The sequence below is a fragment of the Neoarius graeffei genome, chromosome 16 (assembly GCF_027579695.1).
Source record: "Neoarius graeffei isolate fNeoGra1 chromosome 16, fNeoGra1.pri, whole genome shotgun sequence".
NCBI lineage: Eukaryota > Metazoa > Chordata > Actinopteri > Siluriformes > Ariidae > Neoarius > Neoarius graeffei.
In genome coordinates, this window is record NC_083584.1 from 26,409,278 (window position 1) to 26,429,044 (window position 19,767).

General features: G+C 41.1%; 1 protein-coding gene across 1 annotated transcript in view; it reads left to right on the top strand.

Moving 5' to 3' along the window:
• The window catches only part of nt5c1aa (5'-nucleotidase, cytosolic IAa), a 56,454-nt gene that overhangs the window by 27,352 nt on the left and 9,335 nt on the right, over positions 1–19,767 (top strand). The window contains exons 5-6 of the mRNA XM_060942027.1: positions 9,194–9,316; positions 16,245–16,429. Of these exons, the coding sequence (XP_060798010.1) occupies positions 9,194–9,316; positions 16,245–16,429 (308 nt within the window). The remainder of the gene's footprint in view (positions 1–9,193; positions 9,317–16,244; positions 16,430–19,767) is intronic.

Genomic DNA, 19,767 nt, shown 5'->3' on the forward strand with positions numbered 1-19,767 from the left:
GTGGGGAGGTCACTGCCCGAGTAATAATATGTCACGTCCTGTTCCATTCCGGGTTTTACCAACAACCCTCGGCTCACACTCTGGGAGAACTGGTGCAACTGAACTTACTTTCCTTTTTTAAAATAAATAAATACTTTCCTTTTCTTGTAGTTTTCTTTTCCTTTAATTGTTGGTACTGCACCCTCTTTCAATACGGGCTTATAGCCAACGCTCCTCAACAGATCAGAGGTCTTGTACAAGTCTTCAGTAAAATGTGCAGAGCAGAGGAGAGACCACTTCGTAGGCACCCAATGTGCCTGTGAACTTCTCGCAAAACGTGCCCAAATCTTTGTAGTTTGAACATTCTTGGGCCATGAATGCAATGTAAATCCACCTTCTGTCGTGTTGCTTCACCCGCCAGCAACACATCTACGTGGCATGGCGATAAATTAGCCATGGGGAGGGGTCCTGCAGGTGACCACCCTCATCCAGCACACACACCCCAACCAGTAAGCTGAGGGGAAACACTGTATTTTAATATTTGGGATTTAATATTTCGGTTACTCTTCATATCCAGTTCAGTAAAGGGCAAACGCTCTCCAGTGTTATTGAATGGAAAAAATTCAAATAAACTATGATTTTTTTCAACAATGATTACAGCTTATTATACAGTATAATAATCTCATCTCATTATCTCTAGCCACTTTATCCTGTTCTACAGGGTCGCAGGCAAGCTGGAGCCTATCCCAGCTGACTACGGGCGAAAGGCGGGGTACACCCTGGACAAGTCACCAGGTCATCACAGGGCTGACACATAGACACAGACAACCATTCACACTCACATTCACACCTACGGCCAATTTAGAGTCACCAGTTAACCTAACCTGCATGTCTTTAGACTGTGGGGGAAACCGGAGCACCCGGAGGAAACCCACGCGGACACGGGGAGAACATGCAAACTCCGCACAGAAAGGCCCTCGCCGGCCACGGGGCTCGAACCCAGACCTTCTTGCTGTGAGGCGACAGCACTAACCACTACACCACATAATAATAATAACAATTCTTCACTGATGGTTAAAATGACATGGGTGTATCTGGCAGCATGGGATAAATCCAGTTCAAAGACAGCTTTGTCATGATCCTTTCAAGCAATAAGATCAAACTTGTATGATGGCATGGTGGTGCACTGGGTCGTGTTGCTACCTCACAGCTCCAGAATTCCTGAATCAATTCAGAACTCAGGTTAGTTTGTGTGTGTGTAGTTTTTGCATGTTCTTTCCATGTCCTTCTGGGCTTCTTCAGTATGTTCCTCCCACTTCCACAAAACATACAGTACTGCACAAAAGCCTTAGGCACATGTAAAGAAATGCTGTTGACCAAAAATAGCTTATAAATAATGAAATGAAATGTTTCAACATTAAAAAAATACCATAAATAGCAGTAAGCTATAATAAATGAAACAAAGTCAATATTTGGTGTGAGACGACCCTTTGCTTTAAAAAATAGTAGTCTCAGGTACAGTGAGTGCAGTTTGATAAGGAACTGAGCTGTAGGTTTTACTGAGCATCTTAGGGCATATTCACACCTACGTTGTTTGGTCCGGACCAAATGACCAAACGAACCAAATTTCCCTTGGTCTGGACCTTTTGGGTTGGTCTGAATACAAACCACCGAACTCTGGTCTGGACCAAACAAGTGGACCGAGACCGAGCTGCAAGGTCGGACTCGGTCCGGACCAAAGGAACCCCGGTGCGGATCTTTTGGAGGTGTGAAAACAGACCGGACCTAATCTGACAGTTTTGCTTTTTTGTACCTCGGGAGCTTCCGTCGTTTGTCGAGCATTATGGGAAACAGAGTCTTGACACTCCACCGCAAAGTGCAAACACTGTTTCGGTTGTCAAGGGTCGTTCAGTCACCAGTGGTAGGCGAGTACAAAAAATGAGTAGGGGGTAAACGTGGGCCGAAGAAGAAACGCGCACCCTTGTGGATATATGGGCAGATGTCCACATATCTGAGCTTTTGGAGAGAACACACAAAAATGCCGACGTTTTGCTGTATTCAGTGAGAAAATGAAGGAGAAGGGGTTCACGCGCTCCCCAGAACAATGTCAGCTAAAAGTGAAGAAACTCCGTCAGACCTACATTAAAATCAGGGACATTCTTTCAAAAAGTGGCAGTACTAGCGACGCAAAAAAGAAATTCATCTATTGCGTGAAGAGCCAGAACTGTCACAACATGATGTGCGCTCATCAGCGCTATCCTCCGTAGCCGCCTTGCCCTTTGTCGTCGTCGTTGATAAATTACTTGTACAACAGCATAGTAATCGCACAATTGTGAAAACAGTAAAAACTGGAAAAAACATATAGCTTTGATGACATTAAAAAGAATAACAGCACGGAAAGCCTCCATGACTACTTTTGAACTTAACGCTTTGTGCGCGTGTCGTCTCTGACCAATAGCTGAACGACCTCACTGCGCGTGGCTTTGTTGACAGATTTTGGTCCGCTTACTAAAATGTACAGTGTGAAAGCAAGCCGCACCAAAATGAAAAAAAAACCCAAAACATTTGGTTCGGACCAAAGCAAGTGAACTATCGAACTATCCTGGTCTGAATACACCCTTACAGAACCAGCCCCAGTTCTTCTGGACACTTTGACTGTCAGACTCGCTTCTTAATTTTGCACCAAAACCCAGCAGCCTTCATTATGTTTTCTTTTTTAATCTGAAAGGAGCTCTCTGATGTAATATGCTGCTCAGATACAAACTTTTTTTCTGTAACATTTAATTTTGTGCTTTAAAATGAACATTTGGAACTCTCTAAAATGTTTTTGTACTGACTCGATAACGTAGAAGTCATAAAATAGAACTCTATAACAAAGTTTGTATGAAAAAAAAATTGGCGGCATAAGACTTTTGCACAATACTGTATAAGTAGGTGGATTGGTGACTCTGAATTGCTCCTGGGTGTGAATGTCTGTGGCTCGTGATGAACCCAGGGTGTATTCGTCCTCATGCTTAGTGTTCCCAGGATAGCCTCTGGGCTCAACATGACCAGGATAAAGTAATTACTAAATATGAATGAATGAATTGTGGATTCATTGTGAATAATTGATTCTAGCTGTTGATTGGCTTCTTCATTTTGTCCTTGGGACAATCTTTTGCAAACCTGCGTCTGTATTTATTAAGAGTGAAAACATGACCTGCATGCACATTCATGTCAAGGATATTAATTCATTTCAATGCTCCAAATATGCACTGGAGCAAACACATAGGTCTGAGATGAGGATGATTGGATCAAGGCCCAATAGTTCCTGCTGTTTTTCTGGACACAATTTTTACTGGATGTTATATGTCCAGCTGGTCAATCACATCTTCATACAGAGACACAATGGAACTTCTATCCTTTGTATGATAAGCCCACCACTTTCTGCTCCAATCCCCACTGTGACAGAGCTGGAAGGGTTCTGACTAAACCGATAGCTACTTCACAAAGCCAATAAGCAGCATGCTGTCCTGGTCTTGTTTTTAATAAAACTAATAAATACAGTGGTATGAAAAAGTTTGGGCACCCCTGGTCAAAATTGCTGTTACTATGAACAGTTAAGCAAGTTGAAAATGAAATGATCTCCAAAAGGCATAAAGTTAAAGATGATTCATTCCCTTTATATTTTAAGCCAAAACAATTTTTTATTTTCATCTTTTACATTTTCAAAATGACAAAAAAGGAAAAGGGCCAAAGCAAAAGTTTGGGCAACCTGCATAGTTAGTACCTAGTAACACCCCCTTTGGCAAGTATCACAGCTTGTAAACACTTTTTGTAGCCAGCTAATAATCTTTCAGTTCTTACCTGGGGGATTTTCACACATTCGTCCTTGCAAAAGGCTTCCAGTTCTACAAGTTTCTTGGGCTGTCTTGCATGCACTGCTCTTTTGAGATCTATCCACAGATTTTCAATGATGTTTAGGTCAGGGGACTGTGAGGGCCAGGGCAAAACCTTCAGCTTGTGCCTCTTGAGGTATTCCATTGTAGATTTTGAGGTGTGTTTTGGATCATCGTCTTATTGTAGGACCCATCCTCTTTTTAACTTCAACTATTTTACAGATGGTGTGGTGTTTGCTTCCAGAATTTGCTGGTATTTATTCAAATCCATGCTTCCCTCGACCAATGAAATGTGCCCTGTGCCACTGGCTGCAACACAACCCCAAAGCATGATTGATCCACACCCATGCTTCAGAGTTGGAGAGATGTTCTTTTCCTGGAATTTGGCACCTTTTTTTCTCCAAACATACCTTTGCACATTTTGGCCAAAAAGTTCTATTTTGATTTCGTCAGTCCACAGGACTTGTTTCCAAAATGCATCAGGCTTATTTAGATGTTCATTTGCAAACTTCAGACGCTGAATTTTGTGGCTCGGACACAGGAACGGTTTTCTTCTGATGACTCTCTCATGAAGGTCATATTTGTTCAGGTGTCGCTGCATAGTAGAACAGTGCACCACCGCTCCAGGGTCTGCTAAATCTTTCTGAAGGTCTTTTGCAGTCAAACAGGGGTTTTTATTTGCCTTTCTAGCAATCCAATGAGCAGTTCTTTCAGAAAGTTTTCTTCATCTTCCAGACCTCACCTTGATCTCCACTGTTTCTGTTAACTGCCATTTCTTAATAACATTACAATCTGAGGAAACGGCTACCTGAAAACACTTTGCTACGTTTTTGTAGCCTTCTCCTGCTTTGTGAGCATCAATTATTTTATTATTCAGAATGCGAGGGAGTTGCTTAGAGGAGCCCATGGCTGTTGATTTTAGGGACAAGTTTGAGGAGTCAGAGAATTTATACAGCTTTGAAATCTGCATCATCTGACCTTTCCTAATGAAGAATTTGAACAAGCCGCAGCTCAATAAGCTAATTAAGGTCTGGAACCTTGGTAAACGTTACCTGAGAACTCAAATATATTGGGATGCCCAAACTTTCGCATGGTGCTCCTTTTCTTTTTTCACTCTCCAATTGTACGAAACAAAAATAATACACAAATCTTGCAGAAAACGCTGAAAAGAAATGTGTCGTCTTTACCTTTATGCCTTTTGGTGATCAGTTCATCTTCTGCTCACTTAACTCTTCACAGTAACAGAAATTTTCAGTAAGGGTGCCTAAACATTTGCATGCCACTGTATGTATTCACTTATCGACATCCTCTATTTTATATGTGTTTTATATTATTTTCATGTGGTTTAAATTTTGCACCCGGGCTAATAAAGTTTATTTAAAGCCAAAGGTATTTCAAGTAAACCTATGAAATGAAATGGTTTCCATTAAACAAGAACAACACATTGTCCTTGTATATTACAAGAAAAAATATCGGATTGTTGTTATGCTGCTGTTAAGTCAGCAAACCAGAACCAGTCCACATGAGCTTCCTGAATTTACTGAATGAATATTTTAACTGAAACATCAAGGAGAATGGTGGAAAGACTCCCACGCTCCACGATATTTCTCATGGGGAAATGTGTGGTTTAAGCTTCTTCCTGTAGTCCTCACTCAAAATAAATCACTCAGCTGTTGAGACGGTCCAAATGGCACTTTCTATAAAGCCTGCATTCATAAATCATTATAACCATGCATATAACTGCGTGTTTGTAACTTAGCAGTGATTTCTTGCAATTATTTTATAAACTTGATGATCGATAACGTTACTGTTCTAATAATGTGCTACAAATTATTACTTGATGGCTTATAATTATGTTGTAACACAGTGTAATGTTCTTTAAAAAAAGCCTAATTAATAATGACCTGTGCATACTTATAAAGCAACTGTAATATTTATTAAAACATTATAAATATTTGAGGCGGCACGGTGGTGTAGTGGTTAGCGCTGTCGCCTCACAGCAAGAAGGTCCCGGGTTCGAGCACAGCGTCCGACAAGGGCCTTTCTATGTGGACTTTGCATGTTCTCCCCGTGTCTGCATGGGTTTCCTCCGGGTGCTCCGGTTTCCAGCCCTGCTATGACTTGGCGACTTGTCCAGGGTGTACCCCGCCTCTCGCCTACAGTCAGCTGGGATAGGCTCCAGCTTGCCTGCGACCCTGTAGAACAGGATAAGTGGCTACAGATAATGGATGGATGGATGGATGGATGGATATAAACATTTGAAATATCAGCACTGAACTATTAGCTACAAGTAAAGTGAATATGTTCAATTATTCCTCATGATAAAATTTAAGACATTGTTAACTTTATTTTTGTAAAATTATATGGAAAAGCTTAATTCTCATCTCATCTCATTATCTCTAGCCGCTTTATCCTTCTACAGGGTCGCAGGCAAGCTGGAGCCTATCCCAGCTGACTACGGGCGAAAGGCGGGGTACACCCTGGACAAGTTGCCAGGTCATCACAGGGCTGACACATAGACACAGACAACCATTCACACTCACATTCACACCTACAGTCAATTTAGAGTCACCAGTTAACCTAACCTGCATGTCTTTGGACTGTGGGGGAAACCGGAGCACCCGGAGGAAACCCATGCGGACACGGGGAGAACATGCAAACTCCGCACAGAAAGGCCCTCGCCGGCCACGAACCCGGACCTTCTTGCTGTGAGGCGACAGCGCTAACCACTACACCACCATGCCATCCAAGCTTAATTCTAAAAATTACAAAATTAAATACAAAAACACCTACAGACACAAACTTTAACAGTGATTATTATATGGCACGAGCTACTTCCGGTAAAATCGCGCGCTCTGATTTGTTCCTTGGCGGGCAGTGTTTTCCCATAATGCCTGTGGGCGATTACGGACTTTCTTTCCAAGGCGTGGGCTTTCAATGTTGCAAAAAGCAAACAAAAACAAAACGACAAAAAACATTAATTGGAAATCAAAACAGAATCCAAAACGGCCGAAAGACAAACAAGAGTCACTGAGTTATTCAAGAAATGAGCAGCGAAGAGCATTCAGAAACCGCTAACCGCGAACAGAAATTCAGTTTTCAAACCACTAGCTTTTTATTCTGCGTGTGTGACTCAACTACGTTACAAATATGACGTGACTGAAAGAAGTGTTATGCCTCATTATAATGATGTCTATTTTAATCTTAGAAATAAAAAAGCCACATAATAAACTCCTGATTAACCTTGCTTGCTCGGTCTTTACGGGAAAATATCAGACTGAGGTCTTTTTGTATGGCTCGGGCTGTACTGTCAAGACTTCGGTCTGATATTTTCCCATAAAGACCGAGCAAGCAAGGTTAATAAGTAGTTAATAATCATTTATGAATATTGAACCTTCAGAGAAAGGTTCCACATTCTCACCCTCTCAACTCCATAATATCTCATCGAATTTATTTTTCATTTTAAAAATAGTTCTGTCATTGCTTATTCATGTTTCTTGAATTTTTTATTTCCTTCTCATTTTATAGAGTAAATAAAAGTGAACCAGTATACTTTAAGCAAAAAGCAATGATTTATTTGATTTTTTTATACACCCATGATTTTAAATCTAATTTGGAACATAAAGCACTTCACTTGTCAGCGATACCTGCTGATGACTTCTCCTCATGTGTGCTGGGACACCATGTAAAGTACCATTAGCTAAAGAAGAAACCATCCCACAAGTATCTATTACTCATCAAATATAATACAGTGATCTCACCACAAATATATGCGTTATGTTTTGATCTAAAAGGTCATCAGTCAAGATTTTTTCTTGGCAGGATATTAAACAGAAATTAAATTTCCATTGTTTAAATTTATTTAAACACATTATTTCATTACTTTTTGGGTTTCAGAATCTCTTACACTTACAAATTCATAACAATTTGAATAACTCTAGTCACATGTAAAAATATAAAGCTTATGATTAGGGTTAAAGGTGGGTTTAGCGATCATACCCTTTTCTTACAACTTCATAAGTATGAAATCACATTAACTCTCTAGTGAATTACACTATCTTTGAGCACTACCTTCCTGAGTGTTATGAAGGAGAATTAGGAAATCGTCAGTATAACATTCCCTGTGTCTGAAATCACTCACTTGTTCACTACTCCCTACTCCCTATATAGGGAATTACTATATAGAGGACTATACAGTGAGCCCATTGGTAAAATAAAAAAAAAAAGCTTTCGGACACTAGTCCATCACACTGGTATTTATGTCATTACTGTTGCACAATTAAAACGTGCCAGATCAGTCAGCTGGTGGATTTTCAAAATAATAAATACATGCATGTATTTTTGTGATAAATACATATTATACTGGGGCGGCATGGTGGTGTAGTGGTTAGCGCTGTCGCCTCACAGCAAGAAGGTTCTGGGTTTGAGCCCTGTGGCTGGCGAGGGCCTTTCTGTGCGGAATTTGCATGTTCTCCCTGTGTCTGCGTGGGTTTCCTCCGGGTGCTCCGGTTTCCCCCACAGTCCAAAGACATGCAGGTTAGGTTAACTGGTGACTCTAAAGTGAGTGTGAATGGTTGTCTGTGTCTATGTGTCAGCCCTGTGATGACCTGGCGACTTGTCCAGGGTGTACCCCGCCTTTCGCCCGTAGTCAGCTGGGATAGGCTCCAGCTTGCCTGCGACCCTGTAGAACAGGATAAAGCGGCTAGAGAGAATGAGATGAGATGAGATATTTCCTACATTAATCAATACAAAGTACCTGCATCTTTCAGTTTTATAAAATCAAGGCTGAATACTTTCTTCTTTGCCGCTGCCTTTTATTAATTCAAATTTGAGACTTTTAATTTAATTTCTTTCAGCACGACTGCAATGCATGATGGGATATATTGCTTTGGTTAGTGACCATCAATTGTACACTACTTTTTGTGATCCATTATGAGATGCTTTGAGTGCACTATATAGGGTGTAAATAATCCTCACTAAGGTTTCGGACAGCACTACAAAATGGCGTCTGCACTACATAGTGCCCTATATAGTGAGTAGGGAGCGATTTCGGACACAGGGATTGTGTTCACAGTCCCTTCTTCCTGTTCATAGAGACAGAGGAATAGCTTCTCATCTATTCATCCAATGAGAGCTCAGATATAAATGTGACCAATTTGGCTTCCCACAATGCTTAAACGTGTAATAACTCTTAACTTAGCAACCTAGATTAACTTATGATCTAGTTATGAACAGAATAGAGCAGCTAGTGATCTCAGCTAATCATCTCAAACAGTGACCTAACTTTCCTCTGTCCTATAATGAATACAGTATATGCTTTTATTTGCTTTTTCCAGATCTGTTCATTGAGCGGTTCTGCATGACAGGAGGCAGTAATCCGATTGGCTACCTGAAAGCATGGCACACAAACCTGTACCTATCAGCTGACCCAAAGAAGGTGCAGGAGGCACTGGCTGAAGGTGAGAAGGGCAAACTGGACCAAAGCGTAGTCAGAATCAGAGAATATACATTGGCTGCATAGTTCAATACATCCAAAAGTAGATATCAAAAGATTTACATTAGTAATATTTAAAGAGTCATTATAATAAATTATCTTAATGTATGGACTGTCAGAAATAGGGGTACAGTAGGAGTCCATTTCTGCTCCCCAAGGTACAATCTACACTAACGTACCCCCTAGGGCTCATTACTGGACTTCAAGGTAACTATGTGTTCCTTTTAGGGCCAAAATGTTACATATATATATATATATATATATATATATATATATATATATATATATATATATATATATATATATATACAGGGTGTGATTTGCCAAAAAACCAGAAGGGGAGATGTTTTTTTTTTTAATCATGAAAAGTCACAAAATTAAGGTAACAATAGGCTAACAGCTCAATAACATCCGATGATATCAAATGAATAACACTAAATGAAAACGAACACTAAACCAGAGATAGTAAATTCATCTTCCTATCTCTCTGACTAAATACACGAACACACACACACAACAAAGTTCGCATTGTTTGTCGTGTTGCTGTGATGTTTCTCTCCCTCCGGATTAAATGGACAGTGACTCAAAAATCACTAAAATACATGAATACTAAATGAACAGTTTGCTCTGATGGCGCAGTTCACATTGTGCGCAGCTTTCCGATTTAAACTGTTTTTTTCTCATCCTTATACTTCCTGTTTCATGGACTGTAACGGATTTGCTTATTTAGTAATTTTAATACAGAATTTACTTTGAGGGGTGGCACGGTGGTGTAGTGGTTAGCGCTGTCGCCTCACAGCAAGAAGGTCCTGGGTTCGAGCCCCGGGGCCGGCGAGGGCCTTTCTGTGCGGAGTTTGCATGTTCTCCCCGTGTCTGCGTGGGTTTCCTCCGGGTGCTCCGGTTTCCCCCACAGTCCAAAGACATGCAGGTTAGGTTAACTGGTGACTCTAAATTGACCGTAGGTGTGAATGTGAGTGTGAATGGTTGTCTGTGTCTATGTGTCGACCCTGTGATGACCTGGCGACTTGTCCAGGGTGTACCCCGCCTTTCGCCCGTAGTCAGCTGGGATAGGCTCCAGCTTGCCTGCGACCCTGTAGAAGGATAAAGCGGCTAGAGATAATGAGAGAGAGAATTTACTTTGAAATTATAATCAGACACTCCAACGTCCCCCCTAAAAAAAAATCGGCCGTGAAAAAGGCGGCATCCGCCAAAAGGCGCGCTGTTTGCATCCCTGCATAGAACGCAAAGATATTGTTATTATCTACAATGTATCTATTTGTTGGGGACGTTCGTGAACATCAAAGCTGCCACTTCGGGTCATTTTGAAAGTGAGTGCAATGTAGACCATAGAAAACTGTCACAACATGCCTGTCATGTCAACTTTTTTTTTAGTTTGTTTGTTTTATTGACGGGGTTGTCCCCGAGGATTTTTTTTCAGCAGAGATAAAAACCAGAGGGGGGGATGATCCCCCCATCCCCCCCAGCAAATCGCACCCAGTATATATATATATATATATATATATATATATATATATATATATATATGTGTGTGTGTGTGTGTGTGTTCCCATGCAGTATATAAAGGGTACAAATAAGTACCTTATAGGGTACTGCCCCAGTGACAAGTCATTGTTCCCCTAAAGATACAATAATGTACTTTATTTTCTGAGAGTGTAGTAGGAGGCAAGTACAGAGTTCTTTTATTTGATGCAGTGGATAGAATTTATATAGGAATAACCTTGTTTATAATTTAAAAACGTTAAAACCAGGAAATGATCAGGATTAAAGGTCAACTGCCTTTCAGATTTTTCAAGTGTAGGCCATAAAAAGAATTTTCCCTGACACCCAATTATTTTTGTTTAGTGGACCGAAAGCTACTGAATTCAAATCACAGACTCCCAATTTTATTAGTTTAAAAAAAAAATAGAACAATTAATGAATTTAGGGCCATGTGGCCCTAAATTCTCCGCTATTTTTTTTCTGTTTCAACATGACCCAATTCAAGATACTACAGTGGTGCTTGAAAGTTTGTGAACCCTTTTGAATTTTCTATATTTCTGCATAAATGTGACCTAAAACATCATCAGATTTTCACACAAGTCCTAAAAGTAGATAAAGAGAACCCAGTTAAACAAATGAGACAAAAATATTATACTTGCTCATTTATTTATTGAGGAAAATGATCCAATATTACATATCTGTGAGGGCAAAAGTATGTGAACCTTTGCTTTCAGTATCTGCTGTGACCCCCTTGTGCAGCAATAACTGCAACTAAACGTTTCCGGTAACTGTTGATCAGTCCTGCACACCGGCTTGGAGGAATTTTAGCCCGTTCCTCCGTACAGAACAGCTTCAACTCTGGGATGTTGGTGGGTTTCCTCACATGAACTGCTCGCTTCAGGTCCTTCCACAACATTTTGATTGGATTAAGGTCAGGACTTTGACTTGACCATTCCAAAACATTAACTTTATTCTTATTTAACCATTCTTTGGTAGAACGACTTGTGTGCTTAGGGTCGTTGTCTTGCTGCATGACCCACCTTCTCTTGAGATTCAGTTCATGGACAGATGTCCTGACATTCTCCTTTAGAATTCTCTGGTATAATTCAGAATTCATTGTTCCATCAATGATGGCAAGCCGTCCTGGCCCAGATGCAGTAAAACAGGCCCAAACCATGATACTACCACCACCATGTTTCACAGATGGGATAAGGTTCTTATGCTGGAATGCAGTGTTTCCCTTTCTCCAAACATAACACTTCTCATTTAAACCAAAACGTTCTATTTTGGTCTCATCCGTCTGGCTTGTCCACGTGATCTTTAGCAAACTGCAGACGAGCAGCAATGTTCTTTTTGGAGAGCAGTGGCTTTCTCCTTGCAACCCTGCCATGCACACCATTGTTGTTCAGTGTTCTCCTGATGGTGGACTCATGAACATTAGCCAATGTGAGAGAGGCCTTCAGTTGCTTAGAAGTTACCCTGGGGTCCTTTGTGACCTCGCCGACGATTACACGCTTTGCTCTTGGCGTGATCTTTGTTGGTCAACCACTCCTGGGGAGGGTAACAATGGTCTTGAATTTCCTCCATTTGTACACAATCTGTCTGACTGTGGATTGGTGGAGTCCAAACTCTTTAGAGATAGCTTTGTAACCTTTTCCAGCCTGATGAGCATCAACAATGCTTTTTCTGAGGTCCTCAGAAATCTCCTTTATTCATGCCATGATACACTTCCACAAACATGTGATGTGAAGATCAGACTTTGATAGATCCCTGTTCTTTAAATAAAACAGGGTGCCCACTCACACCTGATTGTCATCCCACTGATTGAAAACACCTGACTCTAATTTCACCTTCAAATTAACTGCTAATCCTAGAGGTTCACATACTTTTGCCACTCACAGATATGTAATATTGGATCATTTTCCTCAATAAAAAAATGAGCAAGTATAATATTTTTGTCTCATTTGTTGAACTGGGTTCTCTTTATCTACTTTTCGGACTTGTGTGAAAATCTGATGATGTTTTAGGTCATATTTTGTCACAGTCCAGTCCAGTCCATCTATGGGCGGCACGGTGGTGTAGTGGTTAGCACTGTCGTCTCACAGCAAGAAGGTTCTGGGTTCAAGCCCAGCAGCCGACGGGGGCCTTTCTGTGTGGAGTTTGCATGTTCTCCCCGTGTCTGTGTGGGTTTCCTCCGGGTGCTCCAGTTTCCCCCACAGTTCAAAGACATGCAGTTAGGTTAACATAGGATGGCCTTGGGCTGATGGGCCCAAGAGTGGTGGTGTGTACGTATGCAGTGGCTTTGCTCTCCTGTGATGAACTAAATTTCATTGTACATTTGTGCAGTGACAATTAAGGCATTCTATTCTATGCCTGAGTTTGTGGGACTTCCATGCCGGCTCTAGGCCAGATCCGGGACAGGAATTCAGTCTTGCCCTCCTGGAGGTCATCTTCCCTGAAGCGGCACTCCCACACCTGCTACCACTCCTCTCCCATCAGCCAGGGCTTACTTAAGAGCTGTTTAGAGCTACTCCTGTTGCCAGACTGTCTCTTGCAGACTTTCCTTGCCTTGCTATAGCCCTTTGGTATTGTGATCTTCTAGATTCTCCCTGCTTGTATTGTTCCGTGTTTTTGTCTAGTTTTCTGTCCAGTTTTTTGCCCCTGTTTTACCTGCCTGTTCCTCTGGATTGTGTTTTTTGCTCCCTCTGCCTGGGTTTCCCTTGTCCCTGTTTTCTTCAGTTTTTGTGAAGATTTTTCTGTCCTGTTTTTGTCCCTGACTGTGCCTGCCTGTTCTTCTGTATTTTGACCTCTTGGCCCGTTCTTGGACCACTGATTTTGCCTGAGCCCTATTGTACCTCTGCCCTGCACTTCATTAAAGAAGTTTCTTTTGTACACTGCCTGTCTTGAGTCTGCTCTTGGGTCCTCACTTCACTTCAGCTCTCCATTTCTGACAATATTTATACAGAAATATAGAAAATTCTAAAGGGTTCACAAACTTTCAAGCACCACTGTATGTCATGCCTCACGTGATGGGATTTCCCCGTTTGCACAAGGCATTGTGGGATACAAATTTGAAGCAGGAGAGAAAAATGGAGGATGTGAGTGTGTGAATGAAACATGAAAGACCGACTACAGTAACGGAAAGCGAGAAGAAAAGATGTTATGTTGCAAAGGAAAGGAAACGCAGGACCAAACTACTAAATATTGGCGGTCAGCGAGCACCTCGGTGTGATCAGCTGTTAATTTAGCGACAGAATGATGTAACTGTCAGTGCACTGTCAAAGGTAAACCTGCAGATGGCAGTAATGCAACACTGTGGATGCCAGCTGCCGTAAAACCCAAAAGAAGAAGAAGAAGGTAAACCTGCGCATGCGCACACGGACTTCCTCTGTCTGCTTGACTGCGTGAAGCGAGCGATTTCATGCACATTATTTGCTCGGGAATCCCCTCAAATTAAATAACTTCCCAGCCACAGAATGGTCTGATATTTTGTGAGATATTACAGAAATAAACATATATCACAATGACCAAATTTCAGAGGGAACTAAATTTCACCGATTTTATGAAGTTGAAAGACCGTCTCGCTTTAAGACAAGAAGAAAAGGAGCCAGAGCATTGTTTACTAAATCTGCAAATTGTTTCCAGAGTTTGTTATTTAGTCACTGGTGCCTGGGTGGAATCTGAACACAACAAGGACCAGGCACAAATGGAAGAGTCAATAGTGTAAAGAACTAGGAAGTTGGGAATATAAACACCGTCAAGCAAAGATTCACATAGTAACTGCTCACTAAACTGTAACGTCTGTTAAACATAGCTTGTTACAGATAGCCATAGTTTAACACATTTAATTTATTTATTTTTTTTAGATGTAAATTGTTTTACTCTCAAAGTACTCAACATTAAGAAAAAAGTGTTCTTCAAGGTTTCTTTAAGGGTTGGTCATATACAGGGTTAGTCAAAATTATGTTAACACTAATGGATTTTTATTATTCTCATCTCATTATCTGTAGCCGCTTTATCCTGCTCTACAGGGTCTCAGGTGAGCTGGAGCCTATCCCAGCTGACTACGGGCGAAAGGCGGGGTACACCCTGGACAAGTCGCCAGGTCATCACAGGGCTGACACATAGACACAGACAACCATTCACACTCACATTCACACCTACGGTCAATTTAGAGTCACCAGTTAACCTAACCTGCATGTCTTTGGACTGTGGGGGAAACCGGAGCACCCGGAGGAAACCCACGCAGACACGGGGAGAACATGCAAACTCCGCACAGAAAGGCCCTCGTCGGCCACGGGGCTCGAACCCAGACCTTCTTGCTGTGAGGTGACAGCGCTAACCACTACACCACCGTGCCGCCCTTTTATTATTCTTATTATTCTTTAAATGGTACTGTTGCTCACTGGTTTTTGTGTGTTGAACACGATGGCGAACAGGTTGAGACCGTCCTGTAAATCATCTTGCTCATATGATATATGTTTTGTGAATAAATGGTTTCTACCATTTAAGTGTTAACATAATTTTGACCCTGTAATTTAGGACACTTCACTTGGAACATGTTCTGATAGAGTTCTACATATAACCATTTAAAGTTTTCTCAGAGGGACAACTGAAGAAACCTTAAGGCGTTTACTTTTTTTTTGGCAATGTAAAAGTAATTTCCTTCATTATAGCTTAGAATAATGCTATTTCTTATATAAACAGTTATCCCCAGCAGAGGCTGAAAGCTGTAGTTAGGGACAGTGTGATCCACAGGCAGAGTAAATAAGTTACAGTGGTATATTTAGATTGTAATCGGAGAGGTAACCTGTCAATGATTTTGAAATAAAGCTCCACATAGCTAGCTGGTCAAGGTTATCCTACAGGATTTGCTAATGTGATATCAGAGTAAAAAGTGCTTTGTTTATGTGCATAAACAGATTTCTGTGAAAAAACCTATAGAAGACGTATTCGCATTAGTAAATGGAATTAAGGTTAAGGTATATAGGATGAGGGTAAGTCAAAAAGTTCTAACACAAATGAAAAAATCTTTATTTATGAAAATAAAGCTATTTCTCTACATATCCTCCATTTAAGTCTAAACACTTCTGCAAGCAACGTTTCCATCAGAGAATTCCTTCTTTGTATTCTTTTTTTGAATTCCTTTTCAAATTATAACATTTGTCTTAGAACGTTTTGACTTACCCTCATATATACTTTAAATTTAGAACAGAAATTTAGAAACAGAAGATGAATGTCAGTCTGTCTGAAGTGCTGAGTGTTTCTGTATGTGTGATAATCCAGTGACCTATTTGTTATGCAGTTCTCTAATGAGTGCTTTCCATTAAAAGCTTTTCAGTGTCACGGATCCTAAAGGCATGCACTATATTGACCTATTGTTTTCTTTTCAGGCATTGCAGCAGCCACCATGTTTATGCCCGAGAAGCAGATAGATGTGTCGGAGACACAGCTGAGAGTGGCATTTGATGGCGATGCTGTTCTCTTCTCAGATGAGTCCGAACAAATATTCAAAGCTCATGGCCTGGACAAGTTCTTTGAACATGAGAAGGAAAACGAGAACACGCTACTAGATCATGTAAATAATTCAATTTGACTGTAGGATTCTTATACACTGTCAGAAATAGGGGTACAGTAGGAGTCTATTTCTGTCCCTGAAGGTACAGTCTACATTAATGTACCCCTTAGAGCTCAATATTGGATTTCAGGGTAACTAGGTGTACCTTTTTAGGGCCAAAAAGTAACATATATGTTCTCAAGCAGTATATAAAGGGTACAAATAAATAACTTAGAGGGTACTGCCCCAGTAACAAACAGTTATACCCCTAAAGGTACATTAGTTTCTGAGAGTATATATATATATATATATATATATATATATATATATATATATATATATATATATATAGGAGTGGCATGGTGGTGTGTTAGCACCCACTGTTGCCTCACAGCAAGATGGTCCTGGGTTTGAGTCCCAGGCCGACGAGGGGTGATATTACACAGTTGCGCAAAGATATGAAGTTTATCTTTGAGTGGTTAATGTATATATCACGAGGGAGTGAAGTGAACGAATGAATGGAAATATTTTCAACACAAGAAGATAAACTTCATATCTTCATACCAGGTTTCCTCCAGGTGCTCCGGTTTCCCCCACAGTCCAAAGACATGCAGGTTAGGTTAACTGGTGACTCTAAATTGACCGTAGGTGTGAATGTGAGTGTGAATGGTTGTCTGTGTCTATGTGTCAGCCCTGTGATGACCTGGCGACTTGTCCAGGGTGTACCCCGCCTTTCGCCCGTAGTCAGCTGGGATAGGCTCCAGCTTGCCTGCGACCCTGTAGAAGGATAAAGCGGCTAGAGATAATGAGATGAGATGTATTATCTAGGGCGGCATGGTGGTGTAGTGGTTAGCGCTGTCGCCTCACAGCAAGAAGATCCGGGTTCGAGCCCCATGGCCGGCGAGGGCCTTTCTGTGTGGAGTTTGCATGTTCTCCCTGTGTCTGCGTGGGTTTCCTCTGGGTGCTCTGGCTTCCCCCAAAGACATGCAGGTTAGGTTAACTGGTGACTCTAAATTGACCATGAGTGTGAATGGTTGTCTGTGTCTATGTGTCAGCCCTGTGATGACCTGGTGACTTGTCCAGGGTGTACCCTGCCTTTCGCCTGTAGTCAGCTGGGATAGGCTCCAGCTTGCCTGCGACCCTGTAGAACAGGATAAAGCGGCTAGAGATGATGAGATTCCAAATTATTATGATCACTTACCGTATTACATAACTCATATGCACCTTGGAATTCTTTTGAGATTGGATGGCTTCAAAAATATCGGTACAACAAATAAACACACAGTTTCAATAATAATTGAATTTATTATAACAATGATGTACATTCAATAAAGTCAGCAGATATATACATATAAGCAAGCATATACGGTGCGTGTATGTGTGTGTGTGAGAGTGATGTGTGAGAGGGATTGGAATCTTATCTGAGGTATGTGTGTGTGTGTGTTATCTGAGGTGTGGGGGTCACCACGTGGGATTTGAGGAGAACAAAGGAGTTAGCTTTGGTTGCTAGCTAAGATGTGTTTGTGTGTGTGTGGCCACGTGTGGAGACAAAGATTAGCCTTGTGTTGCTAGCTAAGGCCAAAGAATTCTACCTCGTGGGGTTAAGAACAAAAGGTGTGTGTGTGTGTGTGTGGCCTAAACAGAGGGTTAGCCTTGCTTGCTAACGAGACAAAAGAATTAGCCGTGATAGCTAACTCCACTAGCTTATAACACTACTAAATCCACTGAAATCTTGATGAGGTCAAAATATGTGTAATGATGAGATTATAGTGTTAGAAAGGAAAAGAGAGCATGCAAAACCTATCTATTAAACAATTGAGAGATCAAAACAAAATAGGACAATCATCAATTCAACACACTGCGTGTCTACAGTGTAAACAATTAAACCGTTCCTGAGTTTAAATTCACACTCCTTAATAAAACCAATTCCTAAGACTAGTCTTTTTGCCCAAATTCCAATCTTACTTCAGTATCTCGCCTCTACGCAAGATTATGAGAAGATGTTCCGAGACTTTTGGAGTTTCACAGTTGTGGAGGCCTCCGTGAAGCGCAGAGAATTTCTTGGTCCGACGCGTGGTCGCGCGCAGGGGTGTAGTGGTAAAAAAAGAGGTGGGTAAACTATAAATTTTGGGATCGGGGGACCACGACGTTGTAAGGGCCAATTCATAGTCGACGCAAGCATGACGCAAGGATGCTACGATGCGTATTGTATGAAACAACTTTTCTGACACATAGGAGTGTGTGTGTGTGTGTGTGTGCACGACAGTGCATGTGTGTGTGTACATGACAGAGTGTTTGTGAATGTGCATGTACTTGTGTGTGTGAGTGCATGTATGTATGTATGTGTGTGTGTGTGTGTGTGTGACAAGGGTTCCCTGAGGTCTCTACTCTATATCATTCATAAAACAAGATACACAATAAGTATGTTTGAGGTTTATTAAATCTTAATAAAGAGAAAAATAATGTCAGTGTGAAAGAATGGCAAATTACACATACCAACAGTAGGCCATATGAAATCCATAAGCTGACAGATATATCACAGCAGTAGACCTTGCACTAGAAGAATGTTAACTTTTGTATGTGTGTGTATGAAAGTGTTTGTGTGTGTGTGTGAGTGTGAATGTGCATGTGTGTTTACTTGTGTGCATGTGTGAGTGAGTCCAAGCATGTGTGTGTGTGTGTGTGTGTGACACCAAGTAGAGTGGTGTTTATGAAATCTAAATAATCAATAAAGAGAGAAAAATAAAGACTGTGTGTAAGAATGGCAAATTACACATACTTTCAGTCCAGATGTGTGGATGGCATCTGGTGCTTTCTGATACTGTCTCAGTTTCCTCTGCCTCCATTTCGTCTGTCTCTGCATCTTCTCTGTCTGATTCTCCTCCCTCATTTTCTCTTCCTTCTGTTCCGTCTATGTTTTTCTTCCCTCATTTTCTCCTCTCTCTGTTTCTTCTGTTTCTCCCTCAGTTTCCTCTATCAAAGTTTCTCTTAAAGGCCTATCTGATTCTCCATCCATTTGCCTTCTCTCTTTTCCTCCCTTTTCTCCTCTTGTAGTTGATCCTGTTTCATCCTCTCTTTGCCCTATTTTCCTCCTCTCACTCTCTCCTCCTTCTGTCTCTCCTCCTGCTGTTTCTCCTGGCCCCGCAACACTGTCTGTCTCTCCACCACTATCTGTAAAATTAAATTAAAACGGCTAAGTACACCAATCATGTGGACAAGTATTTCTGCCCAATCTGAATGCTATAGCCTTCTTTAAAAAATAAACACACACACCCACACACCGAGAAGGGCGGGGAGGAGTGACTTGCCTAACGTTACTTTAGGCTAAGTTCTCTATATTATGTCCGTGACATGAAGCT